This window comes from Geotrypetes seraphini, chromosome 10 (assembly GCF_902459505.1).
Source record: "Geotrypetes seraphini chromosome 10, aGeoSer1.1, whole genome shotgun sequence".
In the NCBI taxonomy this organism is placed as follows: Eukaryota; Metazoa; Chordata; class Amphibia; order Gymnophiona; family Dermophiidae; genus Geotrypetes; species Geotrypetes seraphini.
Window position 1 is genome coordinate 47,285,820 of NC_047093.1, and position 27,193 is coordinate 47,313,012.

At 41.5% G+C, this 27,193-nt stretch overlaps 2 protein-coding genes across 7 annotated transcripts in view; one reads left to right on the forward strand and one right to left on the reverse strand.

Moving 5' to 3' along the window:
- Positions 1–27,193, reverse strand: part of ADPRM (ADP-ribose/CDP-alcohol diphosphatase, manganese dependent) — a 54,397-nt gene that overhangs the window by 14,021 nt on the left and 13,183 nt on the right. For 2 of the 4 annotated variants that reach the window (XM_033959897.1, XM_033959895.1), the window contains exons 2-3: positions 5,546–5,688; positions 1,643–1,760 (exon numbers count right to left, since the gene is read on the reverse strand). The exons of the other annotated variants lie outside the window; for them this stretch is intronic. The gene's annotated coding sequence lies outside the window, so the exon portion shown is untranslated. The remainder of the gene's footprint in view (positions 1–1,642; positions 1,761–5,545; positions 5,689–27,193) is intronic. 4 annotated transcript variants of the gene reach the window in all.
- The window catches only part of LOC117367400 (manganese-dependent ADP-ribose/CDP-alcohol diphosphatase-like), a 37,775-nt gene that overhangs the window by 1,206 nt on the left and 9,376 nt on the right, over positions 1–27,193 (forward strand). For 2 of the 3 annotated variants that reach the window (XM_033959893.1, XM_033959892.1), the window contains exon 2: positions 11,229–11,856. In XM_033959893.1, coding sequence (XP_033815784.1) covers positions 11,241–11,856 — 616 coding nt within the window. In that variant the 5' untranslated portion in view covers positions 11,229–11,240. Of the gene's footprint in view, positions 1–6,769; positions 7,006–11,228; positions 11,857–27,193 lie in introns of those variants that run through there. The other variant, XM_033959891.1, reaches the window with a different exon arrangement.

Below are 27,193 nucleotides of genomic sequence, written 5' to 3' on the forward strand. Positions count from 1 at the left end.
TTATCAATAGAAGCGCAAATACTATTCAAATTTGCATGTATCTGTTTCAAACAAGCCCGGGGACTAGTACCTTCCTACCTGCAAACTCACTTGATTCTGCACAAGCCCACACGAACAACCAGAAACAAAAACATCTTTGCCTACCCAAAGATCTCAGGCTGCAGATACAAATCCTTCCTGGATAGAACCTTCATGTTCCAAGTGAATAGACAAGTCTGGTTGCGAAACTGCATAAATGAACCCAAACTGACTTACAATGCATTCCGAAAAGCAAAAAAAACCGCCCTATTCGACAAATTCATTGACCAAAACAGACCACCCTCAAACTAAAACAAACCCCCCTAAACGCTATTCAATCTCTCAGGAAGCTCCAATTTTTCATGTATCCTTTACCCATGGAACTTAAATTAGTATGTAACTTGTTTATGTAACTTTTCTATTTTAGGCTCCTCATTATTCGCTGACTGTCCAGCCTTCTTTCAATGTGAACCGCCTAGAAGTCGCCTGACTATGGTGGTATAGAAAAATAAAGTTATTATTATTACAGCATACCGGACTCTAGTGCAATTAACAGCCTGCCTACTAGAGTGTTAGAATCAGGAAATGCATGGACTTTTATGCCCTTTTCACTAAACATATGCAAACTTAATATATGCAAAAACTACAATTTTCATTTGTTACTTCTATACAATTATTATTGGTCCTAAGCCAGCACTTATGATAGGTTCAGGGATACAACTTATAGTCCTATAGGAAACTAGCTCATTTCTCTGCTTATCTAAATCTTACAGGTCTAAATGTTACATGTACAGAAGGGCAGGGTACACCATGGCTCAAACTCTTATCTATTTAGCTTACAATGTGGTAAGGTAGGGACATACATTTTAGGCAGATGAGGTCAGTAGATTGTACACTGTTTTCAGCTATGAAGGCCAGAGCAATATTTTAAACAACAGTTAATCATTTCATGACCCTACATTGGGATAGGGCAAAGTGACCCCACAACAGATATTTATGCAGAATATTTAGAGCAGAAACTCTGTACAAAAAATCCTTTTTCAATGGACATGAACTATTCCCAGGATTCACTACAGCTATGTGTGGTAAAATGGGAAAGATTTGAGAAACCTACAATTCGAGAAGTAGAACAGGTTGTTCAAACTCTCACAATATCGAAAGCAAGTAATGAATAGGGTTACCAGATGTTTGGATTTCCCGGGCCATATTGTCCTTTTTTAATTTATTTATCAATCATTTATTCATTTTTCAACAAAAACAAATATTGAACAAGTCAAGAGCACAATCTCATTACAAAACTAAAACATCTAAACAAGTTAGCAATCATTACTGCAAAATAATAATTTTTAAGACTCTTCCATAGCCCACATTTTGAGAAAGACAATCGCACATATCAGAGAGAGTGATAGTGAAATAAAATTAAAATAAACATTTCCCACTTGTTAGTAGTGGCTTCTTCGCATTCATTTAAATGGACTAGCTCAATGTGATTCACTCGGTCCCCTGCATTGATACCCCCCTTTCCTTCAAGGAAGAATTGTAATTGGGAGGGTTCATAAAAAATATAGGAATTTTGATCCAAATAAATCATACATTTACAAGGAAAATGTAATTAAAATTTCACCGAAAATGTTTTCACATTTTATTTCATCTCCAGGAATCTTTTCCTTCTTGTTTGCGTAGATCTTGAAACATCTGGAAAAATTGAAATTTTTCCATTCAGAAAGGAGACTTCCTTATGCCTAAAAAAAAAAAAAAAAAAGTGAAGAAGTGCTTCCTTATCCTGTTGGAATACAAATGTTACCAATAGCGTAGAACGCAATACAACTTCCTCTGAGATTTGCCATATATTAGAAATATCTAATGGAGTTGAAGAAATCACGGAAAGCGAATCTCCTGGTTCAGAGGTTGAAGGTTTTTTTAAAGGAACTGGTAGAAAATATATCTTATGTAGAGGAACTTTCCTAAAATTATTACTATGTCACCTATCTTAAATTCAGTTGTTTCATATAATTTTCAAAATTTTCTGTCTTCCTCAATAGAACTAATTTGTCCTGAACAACAGTTGAGGAAGGCCTGGTTAGCGCAAGCAGTGCAGAAGAAATAGCAGGGCGTGGCAGAGACCTTTCTAAGTCCTGATTTAGAGGGTCTTACATGCAAACACATCTAAAACTTTGAAAAGTCAGGATAATTAACAAAAGACCAGGAAAATGATGTATAGCGGAGGAAAATGGGAATTCAGTATTTATGTGAATTGCTAGGTAAAGCAAGACCCTATGAATAAAATATTTGAAGAAGTCAAGTTATAGGAGTTCCTCTTTTTTTGTTCAGTGAACACATATTGCAGTTTCCCACTTAAAAGCCTGGGTTTCTAGTGTTTTCATTGTGTGGACTGCCATACCTAGGGGGATAGGAGAAACCACAGGATTTGAGTATTAACAGATGTTCTTTGCATTCCATTGCTGGGTAGAGAAGGAAACCTTTCTTAAATATGCTCTAAAGAAGTATTGAATATGACTGAAATATGACATATGGATGTTAATGACTATGGGATCCCATGTGTGTGTGAGTGTATATATGAAATTGATTTTGCAAACTGTATTTTTATATATTTTAAACCTTGAGAAATCTTGAGTGGTAACATCTGCAGTTTGACCTATCTGACCTTTTAAGCTAGCCTACCACAAACTCTCTTCAGTCTGTAAGATGTGAAGGGAGGGCTCTTTTAGCCCACATTAGGAATTCTCATTAAGGGGGGCTCACACAAAGAAAAAGCCCAGACCAACAATAGTTGAGTTTTGAAGGGTCAAAAAGCTGTTTTGCTTCAAAGTTTTCTTCGGGTATTTTATAATGGTTTATGCATATTCAGAAATAGCTGTGAACAAATATATAGTTTGTAAAACTTTTCTTTAAGCCTGGTATCTATACTAAAACGAATTTCTTTGTTCAAACATAAGGACAGCCTCTGCTGGCTGATCATTGGTAGACAGGAGTGATGTCATATTTGGTCATTGCGAAAGTATATGAATGAATGAACCAGACTAGGTTCTCCGAGACCATGTGTTTTAGGAGAGGTGCATTTTTTACATGCCTGATTGTATGTGGCTCCATTGTACAAATGCCTTTTGAAACGAGATTTCTGTTAATTTTTAATAAACAATATTTGATTGGCAATATTTGTACAATTATCATTATTCCTGGGCATCTAAGGGCGGGGTTGGAATACACTGTTCACAGTTCCACAAGTTGCTTGAAGACCTTGTACTAGTGTCTCTAAACCGCTGAATTTCTCCCCTTGGGTCTTCAATTCCTCTTCACATTTTTGTACCTTTTAAAGTTTGCTCTTGAACAAGAGGGAAGGTTTCCAGGCATACCTGATACAGGGAATCTGATGCAGTCCAAACTGAATCAAGAGTACCGTAATCTCGGGTCTAACGAGGGGCTGAATAGGTGGCATTTCCCCTCTCTGTGCTGAGATTGCTATGTCCTCCCTTGCAGAAGATCCTCTGGCTGCAGTTTCCATGGGGGCCAGCCAGCCTGAAAGCTCCACAGACGGGTTGGTTCCACAGCCACCATCACTGCAAGCACTCCCCTCTCTCTTGGCTGTAAGGGAGGTGCTGGTACCATGGGGCTAAGCGAAATCTCACTTCCCATGGCCAACGCCTCCTTCACGTATGGCTCAAAGGGAGGAAAGGAAGCCTGTGAACTCCTTGCCGCATTAGAACAGGTTCCGGTTGTCGGGCTGAGACAGCCACCCTGCCCTTTCTTTTTGGCATAGCAGAAATGCTTCCAAACACAAAAACGGAGGAAAAGTTTCCCCAACAGGCATGAGCTCTACCACGGACATCTGTCCACTATGGTGCCATCTTGTCTCTACATATCCTCCTTTTTGAGGATATGTCCGGAGGTCCAGATGGCTTTTCAAAACCCGGCACTAACTGTGTGCTGGATCTACAGATCACTCTGGGGTTTTGGAACCTGGAGATGATCCCATGGTTCTACATTTATTTAAGTCTGTGGCTTTGCCGTATCTTATTTCTGAATCTTTGTAGGAGTTGAATTTAGTCAGCCAGCTTTGTGCACCACTTCCGCCTGGCTTTGTGGTGTGCCTTTGCAGTATGCTACCTTTCCCTGGCACCCTGCTATAAGGGTTCTGGTCTCGAAGCAGTATGACTCTCCGGAAGATGCTCTTAAGATAGCCAGAGCCATGTCATGCTTGTATCTTCTGGCAAAGGAGTGTCAGCAGCTTTTGGGTCAGCTCAGGGTAGATTCTTTAGTTGCGCAGGTGACTAAACACACATCTCTACCCAGTAAAAGTGGTGTGGTGCTGAAAGATATGCAGGACCGCCATGTGGACTCTTTGACGTAGCTGCTTTAGGCATCAAAGCTGCTTTGGCAACATCCTTTGCATGCGTGCATGTTTCTCTTAATTGCACACTAGAGAGTGGGGTTGTGGATCCTCCTCCTCAACTTCTTTTGGCTGGGACAGATTATGATGCTGATGCAGTCTATGACCTTATGTGAATTTTGGCAATGGTGTCGGCGTACTTCCAATAAATTTATTTCTCTAAAGGCTGATGCACAGTGTCCCTTCCCCACTTTTTCTTGTGTTTAGTTCCATTATCCGTGGGATTGTTTTTTCCTTTCTGTTTTGATACATTGCTACAAGCAATACCATAGTTAGGGAGTACATCTTCTGGCCCCCTTCGGTCAGCACTGTGTCCTTGGCACCAAAATTCTGAGGCCCATGTGGGATCTCTTGTCTTCTGAAAATCAATTCTGGGTTAGGAACTAGGGGGCAGAGCCCACAAGTTGATGCAACATGGCCATTCTATGCCTAAGGTGAAGAACAATATGGTCCTGGAGCATTCCCTTTAGCCAGGACTTGTATTGAACAGTCACAAGATGATGGTCCTTCCTACGGGCAGTAAAATAGCAGCTGAGGAAACATGAGCCAGCTGTGGCCCAGGGCATTGGCCACTTCTTACTTTTTTCACTGCAGCCTAATCCATCCAACTATCTGCATCCCCCTTACCCCCACCCCTGCTACCCCTTAAAGGCCTATGCTACTTATTTTATTTTTTATGTTTAAATCTTTTTTATTATGCTACTTATTTTTAACATAAGAACTCGAATCCAAGCCTGCAGCACACAGACAGAGAGAAAAAAGTGGGGAAAGATGGGGGAGGGGAAACTAGGCACTACCACCTCTATTGGCACCAACCCTGTGAGGTCTCTGCTATCCTACCAAGCACCTTCTGTACCAGAGGAATAGTAGCAGGTTAACAACTGCATTCCTATGATGGGAAGCGGGATGATCTTAACATACCTCCATTGGTAGAGACCTTGTTGGACCTTTTCAAGGCAGCCATGCTGAGCCAAAACCCATAGGCTGAGGTTCAGGGATACAGAGAGAACCTAGACCCTTCTAGTTCATCAGGAAGAGTCCATGGTCCATCCCTAGAAACCAACATGGATGGGACTCAACCACAGGCCAATGGGCTCTGTTCTTGGGATTTAGGCCTACCTTGAAGAAGCCTGCTGCTCCCTCTGCTGGAAGCAGAGAAATACAAGTACCACTTCTTATTCTAATGATGACATCACTGAAAGCTCCAGTGTTCTCTGCCTCCATCTTCTACTTGGGAGGGATAACCCAGTCATTTGGATGGTCTAGCAAGATGAAGAAAAATGTATCAAATAAAAATATCTTTTTCTTTTATTTCTATTTATTCATCTTTAAAGTGGACTAACAACCACTCTACATAATTCAGAAAAACACTATCATGATATGTGTGAAATCGACAAATTAGTAGACTCTAAAGCAGTTCTCTCAAGCTGTGTGCCCCGAAGAGATTCCAGATGTTACAAGAGATTACAGAATTTTACTTTATTCTTTTAACATTCACTTTTTAAGTATACACTAGAATAGATGACATGAACATCACGTACACAAGAGTTGTCAATGTTATGAGTTCTGTGTGCGTAAGGATATGACCATTCAGACAAGCATCATTCATTGACGTGATTGGTCCTTAAACTAATGGCAAGTAATTTTTTTTTTTTTAAATTTTAAATGCAGTAGCCTTGTGCAACAAAGCAATCAAGACTTTGTTTCCATTTGGATCTTCTTATCTTTATGAACTTGGACTTTCAGCTCTGAAAGAAATGAAATTGAAAAAAAAAGAGAATGACTACAGATGGTGGATAATGAAATGCGTGTCTGCTTGTTGACTATCGAGCCATGTTTAGAGTTCATTTACACTAAAAAACAAGCTCATCCATTGCATTGATTAGCAATTCTCTTCTATCTAGTTTAGTTTCACTGTTAGTTACCCATACATAGCCTAAAGACCTTTAAATAAATAGCTCTCAAATTTAAATTTTGTTGGTTTTGCAATTTTATAATTTCAATTATAATGTGCCTCAAAAAACATTTGCTCCTTTTAGTGTGCCAGAGCTAAAAAAGGTTGAGAGACACTGCTCTAAAGGTTAACCCAAGAAAGAGAAAGACATACCCAGACATACACTGATTCTTTACCCACTGCAAAAAGAACTGTGCAGTTAATAAGGACATAAAACTGAAATGAGCACACAAAAACAAGAAGCAGGAATATATTGGTGGGAGGGGGTGGGATGAAGGATAGATGGATAAATGCCTAGGGAGCATGAAAGAGAATCAGATAGGACAGACTGAAAACAAAGAACAGAGAGGGAGGAGCTGGAGAACTGTGCTGCCTGGAACTTAGCCAGTGTGAAAGACACTGAAATATGAGCAAATAGAGAGGAGCAAATAGAGAGAAGCATACAGAGAGAAAAAGAGACTGACAGGAAGAATTAAAAAAAAAAAAAAATCTAAAGCAGCAGGACAGCATGGGTATCTCTCTCTGTTTGAGTCCTGCATGGATAGAGAAGAGAACCCTGGAAGAGCAGGGTGGGGCAGCTCCTCAAGACCAAATGAGAGAATCTGTCCCTACTGTTCCTGGACTAGTAAGTATTATTCTGCTCTTAGCATGCATCTCTACAATATTTTCATTGGATCTGCTATACTGAAATTTTTTTTGCAAGAGAAGAAAGTGAAACTTCATCTGAGATTTATATATCATAAAATTAGTTTAAATATATCTTTAGTGATTAGAACATATATTAGCAGATGTGCAGATCCACCCAGCTTATTTTTCAGCTTGAAGATGGTATGGTGAATGCAGGCAATTTCCCTGTATGTTTCTGGTTCTGCTGGGAATATGTATGCTTTCTTGATCCTGCACAAGTTGTTTGCAATTTACTAAAAAGGCACAAATTTAAATGTCCTCTAGGGAGTGCAAGATGAATATAGCCTTGGAAAGTGTATTTACAACTACTATAGGACTTTACTTTTCTGTTTCTTTTTTTATTGTTTATACATGTCCCCCAATGATGTGGCCTTGAGTAGGATTTGTTATTTTTTTATTATTCATGTCTGAATTTGTGTTTAGTCATTGTGTATTGCCTACTTTTCCTCATAATTTTTTTTATCATTTATTTATTTTTTTAAATTCTGACTAAAAATAAGTTTTGTTATAAAATATAGACATGGTGAGGAAGTCTAATTTTAATACAATGCCATTTTTAAGTTTTGCAGGTCAAATTAATCTATTTGTTTTTCCAATTTATTGGAGACTTACTATCCCACCATCCAGCATTGTTATCTGATCGGTTTACAATATTGCTAGAGGAGTTGAAATAGAGAGACCTCAAAAGACAGAGGGATTATAGGAGGGTTCAAAACACAAACGCAGGCTTTTACAAAGCTGTGGTAGAGGTTTTTACCATGTGCTCCAACACTCATAGAATTCCTTTTCTAGTGTCGCTATATCTTTCTTGAGATAAGCAGACCAGAATAGAATGCAATACTCCAGATGAGGTTGCACCATGTAGCAATACAGAGGCATTATAACATTCTTAGTCTTGTTAATCATCCCTTTTTAAATAATTCCTAGCATCTTGTTTGTTTTTTGGCTGCCACCACATATAAGAACATAAGAAATGGCTTCGCCGGATCAGACCCTAGGTCCATCCAGTCCGGCGACCCGCACTCGCGGAGTCCAAGCCAGGTAGGTGTTCCCTGCTGAGAAACCTTGTTTACTCGTATCCCCCAATGTGATTTGCGAGAAGGTGTGCATCCAACTTGCCCTTGAATCCCAGAATGTTGGTCTCCATCACGACCTCCTCCGGGAGAGCGTTCCAAGCGTCCACCACTCATTGTGCGAAACGGAATTTCCTGATATTTGTCCTGAGCCTGGTGCCCCTCAGTTTCAGTCCATGACCTCTTGTCCGAGTCATATTTGACAATGTGAATAACGGTTTTTCTTGCTCTATTTTGTCGAATTCTTTTAGTATTTTAAAAGTGTCTATCATGTCCCCTTGCAGTCTTCTCTTCTCAAGGGTGAACAATTTGGGCCCAAGAACCGAACCCTGGGGTACACCGCTCGTCACCTTTTCCCAGTCTGAAAACTTCCCATTTATGCCAACCCTCTGCAATCTGTTTTCCAGCCATCCGCCTATCCATCTTAGTATATCCCCTTCTATTTCATGGCTTTGTAGTTTCTTCAGAAGCCTTGCGTGAGGAACCTTGTCGAACGCTTTCTGGAAGTCCAAGTATATTATATCCACCGGTTCACCGCTATCAATTTGTTTGTTCACCTCCTCAAAAAATTGAAGTAAGTTTGTCAAACATGACTTCCCTTTCCTGAAGCCGTGTTGGCTAGCTCTCATCAGGTCGTGATTTTCCAGGTGTTGCACTATGCTATCCTTTATTAGTGCTTCAACCATCTTCCCAGGAACCGACGTAAGACTCACAGGTCTATAGTTGCCCGGTTCTCCTCTCGATCCTTTTTTGAAGATTGGGATGACATTCGCTATCTTCCAGTCCTCTGGTATTTGCCCAGTTCTAATTGACAAGTTAGCTAGGGATTGTAATAGTTCTCTGATTTCTACCTTAAGCTCCTTTAGCACTCTCGGGTGAATTCCATCTGGTCGAGGGGATTTGTCACTTCTTAGCACAGGGAAGCCTTGAAAAAGATCAGATTAATACCTGAAAATAACAAATGTAGTGCAGAGAAGAGGAAAAGACATCTTCTCAACTTGCTTGTAAAAAACTGAAAAGAGAGAGCACTGCCCAGGGAGACAAGGAGGCAGAGTTGAGAAAAATGATTGATTGCCTTCTACAACTCGCGAGTTGGGGTACACAGCCAATCTGTAAGGAATCATATGCTTGCACAGGAAAAGATGGTTTGAAAATTAGGCTGCCCAATTTTAAAGGGAATCTATGCAAATCTTTCTAATTTAAAATTATCCCTTGGAAAATACATGCTAACATTTATATCTGCCTCAAGTCATATAGAAATTCACTTTTTATTTTTATGCACTTATTTCCAAACCTTGTCCACAGAAAAAATTCTAGTCAGAGACAAGTTTGGATTAATACAGTATACCCTCAGTTATCTGGTTCCTTGAATTACTCTAAAAATAGTTTTGTCTCTCTTCCCACCTCGCTGTCTTCCTCTCTCTATCATCCCCCTCCCCCAACCAACACTTGTAGGTCCAGCAGCTGTTCCTCCACTCCTATCCTCCTTTCCAGTCTGGGTCACTTTCTTTCCTTCACCCCCCCCCACCTCCCCACTTATGGATCCAGCATCCATCTCCCTTCCCCTCCACCCTGTTGGACTCTTCTTCCCCCCCGGAAGCCAATGTAGTTTTCTTAGCAATGGGGAAAAATAGTCGTACTTTCTCTTTCCAAAAATAAGTTTGGCCGCCGTATTCTGTATTAACTGAAGACGATCTAAACTGCCCTGTTTAATACCCAAATAAATAGAATTACAGTAGTCCAACTGGGCCAACACAGTGGATTGTACCAGTAATAAATAACTCTCGAGTTGGGGGTACACAACCCATCTGAAAGGAATCGTATGCTATTTTACAGGAAAGAGGATTATTGAGGTAAGAACCTAATCCTTCCATATTCTAATTGGTGTCCATAAATGTGTATGTTCACTGTCCATATATTTAAAAATGCTATATGGACAGTGCTGAGCTGAAAATCCCTTTAACCAAAGATCAGTGCTGAAATTTAAGCATGGATGTAGTTTGCATGCATAAATTGGTTAAGGAGCTATCAATGAATTTAAAGAGCTTATCAATAAATTGCCCTTAATTGGCTCTAATTTGGATTTGTGTGCACATCTTGACCACTATTTTATAGTGCCCCATGCTTATCCTCTAAGGCACAGGTGTCAGTTGGTCCTCGAGGGCCGCAATCCAGTCGGGTTTTCAGGATTTCCCCAATGAATATGAATGACATCTATTAGCATACAATGAAAGCAGTGCATGCAAATAGATCTCATTCATATTCATTGGGGGAAATCCTGAAAACCCGATTGGATTGCGGCCCTCGAGAAGGGACTTTGACACCCCTGTTCTAAGGCATGTCCAAAAGTGGGGCATGGGCATTCCAGAAAGTTGCGAGTGGAGTCACAGAATAGTCCGATTTCTGCCTAAAATGCTAGGATTTGTGCGCCAACATTTATACCTGGTTGTAGCTGGTCTAAATTCTGATTCAGACCTTTTGGTGCAGAAATGGCCTCTAAGCACCATTCTATAAATGGTGCTCAACCTGTTTATAGAATAGCACCCCACACCAGTTTTTTCCAGTACTATTTATAGAACTCCCTCCACAGTGAGGAGCGGAGGAAGGGTGGAGTCGATATTATTCAGTTACTAATGATTTCTGGCTGCTCAGTTTGTGGCCTTCTGTAAAACTTCTCCCAAAGAGTTCCGAGATGAGATTAATTCTTTAGCTGCCCTTGCTACATTCTTATTTGTTTATATGCATTTGTTTGTTTATTTATTAGATTTTTGATATCACCTGTGTGATAGTTACATGGGTTTCCTGTCTCAATCTAAGCTGATCCATAATAATGTTGGTAGTTGAGTAGAAAATCCATCACAAAATTATTCAATTTTTTTTTTTGCAGGAATGAAACACAGGAGCATAAAACAGTTTTTTATAATTAAATGTGATACTGAAAAGTAAGATGTTTCTGCAGCTTTGAAATTCTGCTGGGCACGATGGACCTCTGGTCTGACCCAGCAGAGGCACTTCTTATGTTCTGCATTGTTCCAGTTTCTGTTCATCATGACTCCATTTTTCCATTTCTTTCTTTGATTTGTTTTAGGTTGCAGAAGAGATGAGCCAGAAGCTTCAACAATCAGATGGAAAGTCAGAGTTGTACTTTTCTTTTGGAGTCATAGCAGACATTCAATATGCGGACACTGATGACAGACTGAATGCATGGGGGACAAGAATGAGGTATTACAGGCACAGCCTGTGTCTCCTCCAGAGCGCCATCGAAGAGTGGAATAAGGAAATCCCCTGCCCTAGTTTTGTACTTCAGCTTGGGGATATAATTGATAGTTTGAATTACAAGAATAAAACATCAAAAATATTACTAAAGTGTGTTCTGAAGCAAATTGAAAAAATGAACGCCCCATTCCACCATGTTTGGGGAAACCATGAACTTTACAACTTCAATAGAATGTTTTTGACAAATTCTGCACTTAACACAAAACATTTAGAAGATAAAAGTATAGAAGCCTCTGCAAATACCAAATTGAGCTGTCATGAAGATGCCAATCCAGATCACTTTTATGCTTATCATTTTAGTCCTTTCACTAAGTTTCGATTTGTTATGATTGATACCTATGATCTAAATACTGTTGAGAAAGATGTATCCAGCGCCAGATATAAGGAAACGGAAGAATTTCTACGTGTGAAAGCAAACAGGAGTCCAGATAGGTTTCAAGGTATGATATATCTGATCATGAACTAATCCCAATCATGATTACTGTGCCTTTTTGTCACAGCTTGCTTATAAACAGACTACTTAATATACTGACATGCAGCTATTTCTGAAATGTGTGATCATGCATTTTCCAAGGACACAGGCATATTCTCACATGGTACAGACACTGCTAAGTGAAGTTACTTTAAATTTTATAGGCAGTGCCCATTCTGCTCGTGTGCTGATGCCTTCCCACCCAATGTCAGTTCACACAACCATCAGTTCTTAGTTTTCTGTGGAGCTGATAAGCTGTGTCATCGGTTCCTCCTCAGCGTGTCAAACTTAGAAGTAATTTTTTGTGCCCTCCTGATATTAGTGTTTGTCTCTTTCCTTTTAATTCTACATATTTGTTTTTTCACATTTCTCTTGAGTTTGGTTCAACTCGATCAATTTTTAATTTTTTGGCCTTCAGGCCACTTCAAGGCCTTTTTTGACACAGGGAGCTTCAGTGTTTCTTGGTATATTTTTTATTTGACCTCCCTGGGCTATTGCGCCCTTCGACTTCGCATTTGCCATTTTTCTTTCCATGCCAAAGAAATTGTTGCGTGGCTTCAAGAAATGTAATTGGACCATTTCAGACTCTGGTGTGTTCAGTATCTAGGTCTTGACCATCAGGATATTTGCTGTGCCCTCTGTCTGCATATGCAAAAGGACACTGAAAGCCCAACAACTCCAGTGCAAAAAACTTTTTGGTTCAGCATTGACATAAGAAATGGCAGGAGATTCAGGACTCGACACACAGCCAGTATTGACACAGTGTGTACCGATGCTGAGGAGAGAGCATCAACTATCGGACTTTCTTAATAACATAAGAATTGCCGCTGTTGGGTCAGACCAGTGGTCCATCGTGCCCAGCAGTCCACTCCCATGGTGACCCTTAGGTCAAAAACCAGTGCCCTGAGTCTAGCCTTACCTGCATACATTCTGGTTCAGCAGGAACTTGTCTAACTTTGTCTTGAATCCCTGGAGGGTATTTTCCCCTATAACAGCCTCCGGAAGAGCTGGGTGAAGAAGACCTTCCTTACGTTTGTACGGAATTTATCCCCTTTAACTTTAGAGAGGGTCCTCGTGTTCTCTCTACCTTGGAGAGGTTGAACAACCTGTCTTTATCTAATAAGTCTATTCCTTTCATTATCTTGAATGTTTCGATCATGTCCCCTCTCAGTATCCTCTTTTCAAGGGAGAAGAGGCTTAGTTTCTCTAATCTCTCACTGTATGGCAACTCCTCCAGCCCCTTAACCATTTTAGTCTCTCTTCTCTGGACCCTTTTGAGTAGTAATGTGTCCTTCATGTACTGCGACTGGATGCAGTATTCCAGATGGGGGCGTACCATGGCCCGGTACAGCGGCATGATAAACTTCTCCGATCTGTTTGTGATCCCCTTCTTAATCATTCCTAGCCCTTTTTGCCGCCATGCACTGAGCAGATGACTTCATTGACTTGTTGACCAGTACTCCCAAGTCTCTTTCCTGGGGGGCTCTCCGAGTACTGCATCGGACATCCTGTATTCGTGTATAAGATTTTTGTTACTGACATGCATCACCTTACACTTATCCATGTTAAACCTCATTTGCCATAGAAACATAGAAAGATGACGGCAGATAAGGGCTATATAGCCCATCAAGTCTGCCCACACTATTTACCCACCCTCTTAAGTCTTCTGACCCCTTAAGTATAATTGTAATTATACTATCACTCTACTGACCCGCTCATTCAAGTCCTAGTGACCCTATCCCTTGGCATGACCTCGTAGGGATCCCACATGGGTATCCCATTTGTTCTTGAAGTCTGGGATGCTGCGTGCCTCGACCACCTGCACTGGAAGCTTGTTCCAATGCTCGATCACTCTCTCCGTGAAGAAGTACTTCCTGGCGTCTCCACGAAACTTCTCTCCCCTGAGTTTGAGCGGATGTCCTCTTGTGATCGAGGGTCCCCTGAGAAGAAAGATATCATCTTCCACCTCGACCCGTCCCGTGATGTACTTAAATGTCTCAATCATGTCTCCCCTCTCCCTACGCTCTTCAAGAGTGTAGAGCTGCAATTTGCTCAGTCTTTCCTCGTACGGGAGACCCTTTAGCCCCGAGACCATCCTGGTGGCCATCCGCTGAACTGACTCAATTCTGAGCACATCCTTACGGTAATGTGGCCTCCAGAATTGCACACAGTACTCCAGATGAGGTCTCACCATGGCTCTGTACAATGGCATCATGACTTCAGGTTTCCTGTTGACGAAGCTTCTCTTGATACAACCTATCATCTGCCGTGCTTTAGATGAAGCCTTCTCCACTTGAGTGGCTGCTTTCATGTCAGCACTGATGATTACTCCTATGTCACGACCCATTTCTCGAGCGTGTTTATGTCACATTGCAGGTCTTCGCAATCCTTATGTGTCTTCACTACTCTGAATAACTTCGTATCGTCTGCAAATTTAATCACCTCGCTCGTCATACCAATTTCCAGGTCATTTATAAATATGTTGAAGAGCACAGGTCCAAGCACCGAACCCTGCAACACTCCACTCGTGATGCTTTTCCAGTTGCGTATTGTCCATTAACCCCCCACTCTCTGTTTCCTATCCGCCAACCAGTTTTTAATCCACGTATTTCACCCTCGATTCCATGGCTTGCAATTTTTCAAAGTAGTCGTTCATGTGCGACCTTGTTGAATGCCTTCTGAAAATCCAGATATACAATGTTGACCGGGTCACCCTTGTCTATCTACCTGTTTACTTCCTCGAAGAAGTGCAGCAAGTTCGTCAAGCAAGATCTTCCTTTGCTGAAGCCGTGTTGGCTGGTCCTCATCAGATAGGACTTGATATCATCTTCCTCTGTGCCTCACCCAGCTGGGGAGCATCACATAAGAAAGCTAAGAAGCACATACATTCCTCCCCTTCTAGGCATGGCACAGCATTGTCACAGATGTTCACCTCCTTGACGCATAGTAAGCATTGATATACCATGTATTGCTCTTCTTTCACTGCAGAGCATATCTTCTCCCAGGCATGCCTTGACATTTGAGTCTCCCATGCCCATACAATGTGCATTGCTGACTGCTTCCACACTGATGTCTCTTCCGGTACAGATTCTGATTCTCCAGGAGGAGATCCGGACTGTGCTTAAATGAGCTTTTGGGCTACTGCAGATGCAGTCTACACAAATGTATATGCTTTCCTCAGCCCCAGCCTGAGGATATGTCATGGTATCGATCGACCTGCTCAATGTTGAACATCAGGGTTGGCACAGACCCATTCAACGCGTGTGTCATCATCGGCAGAGGAGTTATCTCCTATCAACCTGAGCCTAGATGCACCTTGAAGCATAGTTGACATCCTCTCAACACCTACTACCTGATTCACCTAGAAGGGAATATTTGAGGAGTGATTTAGATATCTCTAACCATTCAGATGAGGATTTTTCAGACCATTCTGCAGAAGAATCCTATGGTATAGCCTCTGATCCTTCATCTCAAAAGTTTAAGTCTCCACCAGAGAGCATATCCTATACTGGCTTTGTCAGGCAAATGGGTCGAGTTCTTCTCATCAAAATGGAGTCAGTAGAAGAACCTCGTTCAGAGTTTTTTTTGAGCTTCTTGATTATGAATCGCCTCCAAATGACTGTGTCAAGATACTTTTACATAAGGTTAGGAGAGATACCCTATTGAAGAACTGGGAAACATCTCTTTCAGTCAAGGTAGTTCCTAAAAATTGACACAATGTACAGAATACAAAAGTGTCCAGGATTTGAAAGAACACAAGTTCATCTTCATTCTCACTGTGGAAATCTGCTCTAAAATGCTCATATAGTTCAAGGTCTTATGCTTCTGCTTCTCCAAGAAGGGAGGCTAGAACACTAGACTCTTTTGGTAAATGTATTTTTTCAATCATTCATGTTCTTAAATAGGATTATGGACTACCAGTTCTATTCTTCCATTTATTTAAAATCCTTGCTTAAACAACTTTTAGAATATGAATTCCTTCTCCATGAGAAACTTAAAAATTCCAACACATGTTATCCAATAACTTGTTCACTACCAGAAGTTTCTAGCTAGAGGCATACTTGATGTATCTTCTAGAACAGGGGTAGGCAATTCCGGTCCTCAAGAGCCACAGGCAGGTCAGGTTTTCAGGATATCCACAATGAATATGTATGAGATGGATTTGCATGCACTGCCTCCTTGAGAATGCAAATCTATCTCATGCATATTTATTGTGGATATCCTGAAAACTTGACCAGCCTGTGGCTCTCTGACTGGAATTGCCTACCCCTATTCTAGAACATCAGCAGTGGCAATTGCCATGCGCTGTTTATCTTGGCTCAGGGTTTCTGAATTGGAAACTTCAGTCCAGGAGCACCTTTTAGATTTTTATTGCAAGGGTGATCTGTTTAGAGATGAGATTGAGGAGGTGGCTGATAAAATTTTAAAAACACACAGACACTATAACAACTTTGTCAAAGCCTCCAACCTCTATCTTCTTCTAGAAGATAATCTACTCAATCTAAACGTCCATACTGTTACGAAGGGTAGTGGTAAATGGAGTTTGCTCAGAGGAAAAGGATGTTAGTGGAGTGCCTCAGGGATCTGTCCTTGGGCCAGCTCTTTTTAACATCTTTGAGTGATATTGCGGAAGGACTGTCTGGCAAAGTTTGTCTTTTTGCAGATGATACCAAGCTCTGTAATAGAGTAGACATGATAACATGAGGCAGGATCTAGTGAAGCTTGAAGAATGGTTTGGTAATTGGTAACTAAGATGTAATGCTAAAAAATGCAGGGTCATGCACTTGGGCTACAAAAATCCAGAAGAACAGTATATTATAGGAAGCAAAGTACTACTGTGAATGAAACAAGATTGGGATTTGGGGGTGATTGTGTCTGGTGATCTCAGGGTGGCAAAACAGGTAGAATAGGCAACAGTCAAAGCCAGGACGATGCTTGGGTGCATAAGGCAAGGAATGGCCAGTAGGAAAAGGGAGGTGATAATGCCATCATAAGTCTCTGGTGAGACCCCATTTGGAATTCTGTGTGCAATTTTGAATACTGCATCTTCAGGATGGAGTCAGTTCAGAGAGCTGTTACAAAATTGGTTAGTGGTCTTTGTCATAAATCATATGGTGACAGACTTGAGACCTTAATATGTATACTCTGGAAGAAAGACATAAGAACATAAGCAATACCTCTGCTGGGTCAGACCTGGGGTCCATCGTGCCCAGCAGCCCACTCACGCAGCGGCCCAACAGGTCCAGGACCTGTGCAGTGATCCTCTATTTATACCCTTCTATCCCCCTTTCCAGCAGGAAATTGTCCAATCCTTTCTTAAACCCAATACCGTACTCTGCCCTATTACGTCCTCTGGAAGCGCATTCCAGGTATCTACCACACGCTGGGTAAAGAAGAACTTCCTAGCATTTGTTTTGAATCTGTCCCCTTTCAACTTTTCCGAATGCCCTCTTGTTCTTTTATTTTTTGAAAGTTTGAAGAATCTTTCCCTCTCTACTCTCTCTATGCCCCTCATGATCTTATAAGTCTCTATCATATCCCCTCTAAGTCTCCTCTTCTCCAGGGAAAAGAGACCCAGTTTCTCCAATCTCTCAGCATATGAAAAGTTTTCCATCCCTTTTATCAGACGCGTCGCTCTCCTTTGAACCCTCTCGAGTAACGCCATATCCTTCTTAAAGTACAGTGACCAATACTGGATGCAGTATTCCAGATGCAGGCACACCATCGCCCAATACAACGGCAGGATGACTTCTTTCGTCCTGGTTGTAATACCCTTCTTGATTATACCTAGCATTCTATTCACTCTCTTAGCAGCCACTGCGCACTGTGCCGTCTGCTTCATTGTCATGTCCACCATTACCCCCAAGTCCCTTTCTTGGGTACTCTCATTCACTAACATCCCTCCCATCGTATAGTTGTACGGGAGAGAAGGGACCAGGAAGTGACTTAGGAGACAGCCAAGGCTGCCACAAGCTGCTGCTCACACTGGTGAAGAGTTAGAGGTATGGGGTGGGGTTGGGGGGAAGAGCAGGGGGGCAGAGAGGTGCTGACACCCCCACCAAGACAGCACCCGGGGTAGTCCACTCCCTTACTACGTCAGTGAACCTGAGCAAAGAAGACCAGCAAAAAGCCCTGCTCAACTGTCACCTGGCCTGGAATTAACCAGGCCAGGAGCTAACAGACAAGCATCAAGAAAGAACTGCACAATCCATCCACTTGGAGACAGAAAAATACTGAACATTACAGGCTGCATTACAGGAGCAAAGCTCTTGAGACTATTTATTCTTTGTCTCCATCCACTAGTAAGAACAAAAACACTGTAGAGACGACGATGGAGGAGTGGGCGAATAAATGGCAGATGAAATTCAATGTAGGGAAATGCAAGGTCATGCATATAGGGAGAAAGAACCCGATGTTCAGCTACCAAATGGGGGGATTAGTATTAGAGGGAAGTAACCTTGAAAGAGATTTGGGTGTACTGGTGGATACAACAATGAAGTCAACGGTGCAATGTGCAGCAGCCGCGAAGAAGGCAAACAGAATGTTGGGTATTATTAAAAATGGTATTACGACCAGAACAAAAGAAGTCATCCTGCCGTTGTACCGGGCAATGGTGCACCCGCACCTGGAGTACTGTGTTCAGTATTGGTCACCGTACCTTAAGAAGGATATGGCAATACTTGAGAGGGTCCAGAGGAGAGCGACACGAATGATTAAGGGCATGGAAAACCTTTCATACACTGAAAGATTGGAGAGGCTGGAGCTCTTCTCCCTGGAAAAGCGGAGACTCAGAGGAGACATGATAGAGACCTACAAGATCATGAAGGGCATAGAGAAAGTAGAGAGAGATAGATTCTTCAAATTTTCAAAACATAAAAGAACAAGAGGGCATTCAGAAAAATTGGAAGGGGATAGATTCAAAACAAATGCTAGGAAGTTTTTCTTTACTCACCTGGAATGCGCTTCTAGAGGACGTAATAGGGCAGAGTACGGTACTGGGGTTTAAGAAAGGATTGGACAATTTCCTGTTGGAAAAGGGGATAGAGGGGTATAGATAGAGGATTACTGCACAGGTCCTGGACCTGTTGGGCCGCCACGTGAGCGGACTGCTGGGCACAATGGACCTCAGGTCTGACCCGGCAGAGGCATTGCTTATGTTCTTATGATGTCTAAGATGCAGGTCTTTATTAAAAATACAGTCAATTAATCCACATGATGAGATGTCAAGGACCCAACATGGTCCGTGTTTTGATGACCCTGTCTTCCTCAGGGGTCCTAATACAAAAACGTGGATCAAATCCTAAAACCTTAAGGTGGTCAAGTATGGGAATGGACTGGTCCAAGTAGAAAACTCTGCGCGATTGAAAAGACATCAATAGCGGGAGAAAAGTGTTTTTGTTCTTGTCTTGATTGACCTTCGGGTCTGTGGAGTATCAAGGGTCAATTTTTACTTGTTGTCCATCCACTGGTAGACAAACATTAGGGTTGTCCAGAAAAACCTAAAATTGGAGCAGCTTTATTGAAGTTTTCCCTATGAATTTCTATGTGCTTGATCACAAAATGTGTTTTGTATAATTTTTTTAGGCCCATCCTGGGGTCGTTCAAAGCCAGTGAATATAAGCACCAGCAAAATCTGGATTTTTTTCCCTTTAAAATCAACTGATAATTTTGTGCTAAACAAGTGAGAATGCTATCTAAGCTATGAACGCAGATTAGACATGTAAATATAGGTAAATCTGATATTAGACATATGTGAAAGAATTTCTGGGTTACAATGGGGCTCATAATCAAAACTTTAAAACATCTAAAAACCCGTCTAAGTCAGCACTTTGACACCTTGTAAGGTGGCCCACTGTTCTGTTGCCATGTCTGGGTGGCCAGTTCATTACAAGATTGGCCCCCCGTCTAAATGGTCTTGTTCTGGGTGTTTGGGACTTGAACACAATATATATATATATATATATTCTAGACCAGGAGTCAAAATGATCTACCAATAATAAAAATATTAAACATATATCCCCTCTTACTATGGTGTGCTAGCCAATTTAGCGCTAAGTGCTAATGCGCCCATTATATTCTAAGGACGCATTAGCATTTAACGTGCGCTAAATCAGCTAGTGTGCCTTAGTAAAAGACCCCCCATATTTATTTATTCATACATACATACACACACACACACACATATATATATATATACATACCCCGAGTGCACCTCTTCTGTCCTCCAGACCTCATTCCATTCCCTAACCAACATCTCTGTACTTCAAGGAGTCCAGCTTTTCTTCCTCTTTCCTCCATCCTTATTGGCAACATGTCTCCCTCCTCTGTTCTGATCTTGCATCTCTCTGTTATTCCTCAGGGTCTCTCCCCATCTGTCTCTTCTGTCTGCACCTCCCATAGTCCAACATCTGCCCCCCCCCCTTTGTTTCAGGTTTCTCCCTCTCTCTATCTTCCTTCTGCTAACATTTTGAGTCCTCCCACCTTTGGTCCAGGTCTTTGTCTCTCTCACTCTCTTTGTCTTCCCCCTCCCCAGGGCCTGGTATCTCTCTCTCCTCGGTTCAGAGTGTTTCCCCTCTCTAACCCTTCTAGTAGTCCGTCCAGGATCTGCCTTATCTTCCTCCTCCCTTTTGGTTCAAGGCTGCTTTCCCACCCCTCCTCAAGGTCCTTTTGTCTCTTCCCCCCTCCCCCCCCCCGATCCACCATCTCTAAGGCAATCCCCGACGTCAGTAATATTTCAGGGGTAAAATAACTCAACTACAACGTTGTAATTGTTGAGTGACTAAAGAAATATCTATATTTTGTAGAAAAGTCATTACATACACAATGAACATCAGTTTTGAATTCACTGTTACTCAAGCTGTATATACAGCAGAATATACAGCTGTATATATAGCAGAATATACAGCTTGAGAAACAGTGAATTCAAAACTGATGTTCATTGTGTATGTAGTGACTTGTCTACCAAATATAGGGTTCCTCACGACGGACACAATTTTACCCCAACGTGCGGGGCCTTAGCTCCGCTGCTTCCCTGCACACAGTGACTGTCAGGTCAGTTTCTCACCTCCATTCTTCCCTCTGGGCCTACCATAGTTGAAAGTTAATTACGGCAGCCTGCAGAACGAACATAGGTTTCCGTCTACTTCTGTAGCACGTTCCCTCTGGCGCGGTCCCACACCTCCTCTGATGTCAGGGGCGGGACCGCAGCAGAGGGAAAGTGCTACAGAGGCTGACGGCAGCCTGCTATGTTCGGTCTGCAGGCTGCTGTAATTACAGTCCTTTTAAAAGGTGAGAAAGTGACTGGGGGAATGCTAGGAATCGACATTTTGGGCACCCCCTGCTCTAGAAGTATGGTGATTTGCCTTTCGAAAATGGGCATTTTCTCACTGCCTACTTTGGGCATCTAGCGGACTTAAACATATGTTTTATGTCCCTCCATGTCATACAGAAATTCACATACTTTAATAACTGACAATGTCTAACGGGACATTGCTTCAAAGCTGTTGAACACACCAGTGCCCGAAGTTTTGCTGGGGCAAGACAGTTTTCAAGCAGGTAAACCGAAGCACCTCATTAGGAGACTTGGTTGGACTTGAATCACATTTCCTGTTGCATGCTCTTGGTATTATTAATGAATGGCAAAGCCAGTGGACAGGTGGTCAGAAAATCCAAACTTCCATACTGCTTAACAGTTTGTCAACACAGTGAAGGTGGTTAACGACACATCCGAGTGAGCTGTTAAACTGATAACTGACTTTGCCACTGGCATCACCACAGACCCAGTGCAGCCGTGAAGCCTTGTTGCAAGGGGTTGAACAACATTGCTGGCTTTAGGGTGGTATAGAGCCTGTATTTTTGACTTACTAGTTTTTAGCCATTATGTCTGCTGATTAGGTGGAGAAGGGATGGGGCTCTGATTTACTTCTAAGGTTAACTGCATTATCTTTGGGACAGTGCTGTGAACAAGGCTGCCCTGTGAACTTCTAAAAGCTAAGTTACTCAGCATTTCATATTCTGCTCTTTTCACTGTTTTTCAGCATTATATCTGCTTAATTTCTCTTCTCCCTGTTTCTTATTTAGAAAAACACAAAAAAATAAACCCTTGTCTTTCCTTTGTTAAATCGTATTTCCTCTTTCCCTTCATAGAAATAAGGATAAGACTTATAGTCCCACCAACATTCATATATAAAGACCCAAATAATCAGGACTACTCAAATCAAGTCACTTAACAACCAATCAAGATGACCTTTATTCTATGCAATCACTGTGGTGTTTTAATTCCAAGACATACTATTTGGAGGCTTAAGGCTTGCCCCATCTGTCTTCAACTTGCTAGTATTAAGGAGAAGCTCTGCAAACTTAAACAGGAATTGAATAAAATTAAAGCAGCTTCCATCACTCCACAAAATCATACCAACTTACCACCTCTACCTCAAAGAATAAAACAGCCCAGGAATAAATGGATCACAGTAGGCTCAGGAAGACTGCGACATGTAACACAGAAACATCCACCTTCACAAATATTACCTTTACAGAATTCCTTTGCTCCACTAGTGCACTGCGATACTCAAGAAAACAGAAGGGAGGTGGGACTGGACCAATGAAGGTAACTCAAGAGAACAAGCACACCCTAAGCACAAATAAAAAAAGCCAAAAACAGAAAACTATTACTGTTGGGGGATTCCATCATCAGAGGCATTAACCTTGGAACACAAGGCGAGGAGACCAAAATAGTGAAATGTCTTCCAGGATCCTCAGCTACCAGGAGTTCCAGGCAAATACAGACTATAATTAAGGAAGAAACTAAGGATTTTAACACTGATGTTGTTATCCATCTGGGAACAAATGACCTGGCCAACAACTCCACACTTGCAGCACAGAAAGCTTTTTGGGAGCTTGGTGAGGGCGTGAAACCTTTTGTAAAGACTTTAGCTTTTTCTGAAATACTGCCTGCATATGGAAAGGGAGAGCAAAGAGTGAAAAACACAGAAGACTTTAATAGATGGCTCAAAGCCTGGTGTCATCAAGAAGGCTTCAGGTACATAGGAGGATGGGGAAATACATGGAAGGACAAGAAGCTATATTGCACTGATGGGCTACATATTGCTACAGCAGGAAAAATAAACCTTGCAGAGAAATTTAGACAATATTTTTCTAGGCATTTAAACTAGAAGGTGGGGGTGGTGTATGTATGAAGGACAATTATAGAAACCACCCCCGGCAAAAGAAAAGATGTGATAGTAGTAAAGACTGCAACATAAACAATATCAGCAACTCATTTCTTAGCATTGCAACGGAAAGTGAAACGAAACAAAAATCCATACGAAAAAGGAGATTATCGCTGAAAAATAGCTGGAAAGCAATGACCACAAATGCTCGCAGTCTAAGCAACAAAGTTAATGATCTGCAAGCCCTGATGTTAGAGGCAGTTCTAGATATTGTCGCTATCACAGAGACATGGTTCAGTGAATCACATGGATGGGATGCAAACATACCGGGATATAATCTTTTTAGGAAGGACAGAGATGGTCAAAAAGGTGGAAGAGTAGCTCTCTATGTAAAGATCAATATCCAAGCAACCGAAATGCAAGGGACCTGGGGAGAGGAAGAAGCGATATGGATTGCTCTGAAAAGAGAAGATGGAACTTCTATCTACGTGGGTGTAGTCTACAGACCTCCGACTCAATCGCAGCAAATTGATAAGGATCTGATTGTGGATATCCAAAAGTTTGGAAGGAAAGAGGAGGTTCTGCTGTTGGGAGATTTCAACCTGCTGGAATGTTCCGTCTGCGGAATCGGAAAGAAGTAGGGAGATTGTGGATGCCTTTCAAGAAGCTCTGCTCAGACAAATGGTGATGGAACCCACAAGGGAAAAAGCGATATTGGATCTGGTCCTCACAAATGGAGAGAGTATCTCTAATGTTCGAGTGGGTGCTCACCTGGGAAGTAGCGATCATCAAACGGTTTGGTTTGATATAACGGCTAAAGTGGAGAGCGGCCGCACGATACTTAAAGTCCTAGATTTCAAACATACGGACTTTAATGCAATGGGAGAGTACCTGAAGAAAGAGCTGTTAGGATGGGAGGACATAAGAGAAGTGGAAAGACAGTGGTCTAAGCTGAAAGGAGCGATAAAAATGGCTAAGGACCTTTATGTGAAGAAAATCAATAAAAACAAGAGAAAAAAGAAGCCGATATGGTTCTCCAACCTAGTGGCTGAGAAAATAAAGGCGAAAGAGTTGGCGTTCGTGAAATACCCAAGAAGAGGAGAGCAGAAAGGACTACAGGATGAAACTGAAAGAAGCCAAGAGAGAGATACGTCTGGCGAAAGCACAGGCGGAAGAACAAATGGCTAAAAATGTAAAAAAGGAGACAAAAATTTTTTCAGATATATTAGTGAAAGGAGGAAGATGAAAAATGGAATTGCTAGGCTAAAAGATGCTGGGAACCAATACGTGGAGAGTGATGAGGAGAAAGCAAATGTGCTAAACAAATACTTCTGTTCTGTGTTCACAGAAGAAAATCCTGGAGAAGGACCGAGATTGTCTGGCAAAGTTACACGAGAAAATGAAATAGATTCTGCGCCGTTCACAGAGGAAGGCGTTTATGAGCAACTTGAAAAACTAAAGGATACTAAGGGAGCTCAGAGAGGTTCTGGCGAGTCCTATTAAAGACTTGTTCAACAAATCTCTGGAGACGGGAGTGATTCCTGGGGATTGGAGGAGAACGGATGTGGTCCCTATTCATAAAAGTGGTCACAGGGATGAAGCAGGAAACTACAGGCCGATGAGCCTCACTTCAGTTATTGGAAAAATAATGGAAGTGTTGCTGAAAGAAAGGATAGTGTACTTCCTTGAATCTAATGGGTTACAGGATCTGAGGCAACATGGCTTTACAAAAGGTAAATTGTGCCAAACGAACCCGATTGAATTTTTTGATTGGGTGACCAGAGAGCTGGATCAAGGACATATGCTAGATGTAATTTACTTGGATTTCAGCAAAGCCTTTGATACAGTTCCTCATAGGAGGCTGTTGAACAAACTTGAAGGGATGAAGTTAGGACCCAAAGTGGTGAACTGGGTCAGAAATTGGTTGTCGCCAGAGGGTGGTGGTTAATGGAAGTCGCTCGAAGGAAGGAAAGGTGAGTAGTGGAGTCCCTCAGGGTTCGGTGCTGGGGCCGATCCTGTTCAATATGTTTGTGAGTGACATTGCTGAAGGGTTAGAAGGAAAAGTGTGTCTTTTTGTAGATGATACCAAGATTTGTAATAGAGTGGAAAATATGAAAAAGATTTGTAATAGAGTGGAAAATATGAAAAAGGATCTGCAAAAGTTAGAGGAATGGTCTAATGCCTGGCAACTAAAATTCAATGCAAATAAATGCAGAGTAATGCATTTGGGGATTAATAATAGGAAGGAACCGTATAAGCTGGGAGGAGAGAAGCTGATATGCACGGACAGGGAGAGGGACCTTGAGGTGATAGTGTCCGAAGATCTAAAGGCGAAAAAACAGTGTGACAAGGCAGTGGCTGCTGCCAGAAGGATGCTGGGCTGTATAAAGAGAGGCGTAGTCAGTACAGGTCATTGGTAAGGCCCCACTTGGAGTATTGTGTTCAGTTTTGGAGACTGTATCCGGCAAAGGACGTAAGAAGACTTGAGACAGTCCAGAGGAGGGCGACGAAAATGATAGGAGGCTTGCGCCAGAAGACGTATGAGGAGAGACTGGAAGCCCTGAATATGTATACCCTAGAGGAAAGGAGAGACGGGAGATATGATTCATACATTCAAATACTTGAAGGGTATTAACGTAGAACAAAATCTTTTTTCCAGAGAAAAGAAAATGGTAAAACCAGAGGACATAATTTGAGGTTGAGGGGTGGTAGATTCAGGGGCAATGTTAGGAAATTCTACTTTACGGAGAGGGTAGTGGATGCCTGGAATGTGCTCCTGAGAGAGGTGGTGGAGAGTAAAACTGTGACTGAGTTCAAAGAAGCGTGGGATGAACACAGAGGATTTAGAATCAGAAAATAATATTAAATATTGAACTAAGGCCAGTACTGGGCAGACTTGCACGGTCTGTGTCTGTATATGGCCGTTTGGTGGAGGATGGGTTGGGGAGGGCTTCAATGGCTGGGAGGGTGTAGATGGGCTGGAGTAAGTCTTAACAGAGATTTCGGCAGTTGGAACCCAAGCACAGTACCGGGTAAAGCTTTGGATTCTTGCCCAGAAATAGCTAAGAAGAAAAAATTAAAAAATTTAAATTGAATCAGGTTGGGCAGACTGGATGGACCATTCGGGTCTTTATCTGCCGTCATCTACTATGTTACTATGTTTATCCTATCTCAAGAAGACGTCAAATGTTTGAGTGTTGGAATACCATTGGTAGATGACTACACCAAAGTGTACGTGTTTAGCTATTAGCAAAGTATGTTAAATTTCTATTATCTTCCACAATAAAGTGCAGATATTGAAGTGTCATTTAATAAAATATTGCTAGGTTTTTTACATATCTTTTTATTAATGTATCATTGCTGAATATGAAAATCTAAGTTATAGCTATAATAGCAAGAAATTTGTTCCATTAAGTAAAAATAATAGCAAATTTCAAGAAAAACTGATCTTTATATAATCAGTGGCTTTGAGAGACCCCAGGATGGACTTTAAAAGTTTTTAAAAATTATTTTCTGATCAAACATAATCAAATTCATGGGAAAAATTTCAATTCACAGTTTTTTCAATTTTAATTTTTTCTGGACAATCCTAACAGACATGACCCATTTGTTCTGGACTGGTCTGGCATAGACATAATGGAACTTGTTTTTATTGTTGTCAGAAATTCTAAGTTGGTTTGCAGTTTTCATGAAATAAATTCTACGTATGTTACTTTTTAAATGAAGCTTTATTGATATATTCAAAACAAACATACAATGTCATAATAACCTGGTGCATGTGGTTTCTTCAATGTACCCCCCTCTCTCAAACTCCTACCATCAGAAACAAGTAACCAATCAAAGACAGAAGTATTCCCTTCTACTCTCTCTTTCAAAGGGCTGCAGCCTGTACCACACATAGGCAGGGAGGCGATGCATCTCATACCATCAATACAGCTTATCAATCACCAAAGTCCCTTCCAATAAAGAAGGTTGCTTCCATATGGAGGACAGTACTACCTGAGCTGCAGTCAAACCTACCATACATAACTGATCCTTTCCCTCTTCCACTCCAATCAGAGGAAGATTAAGAAAAACATTATTCACCATTACAGTCAGTTGTTTGCTTAAAATTTAGGACATTTGTGATATCTTAAT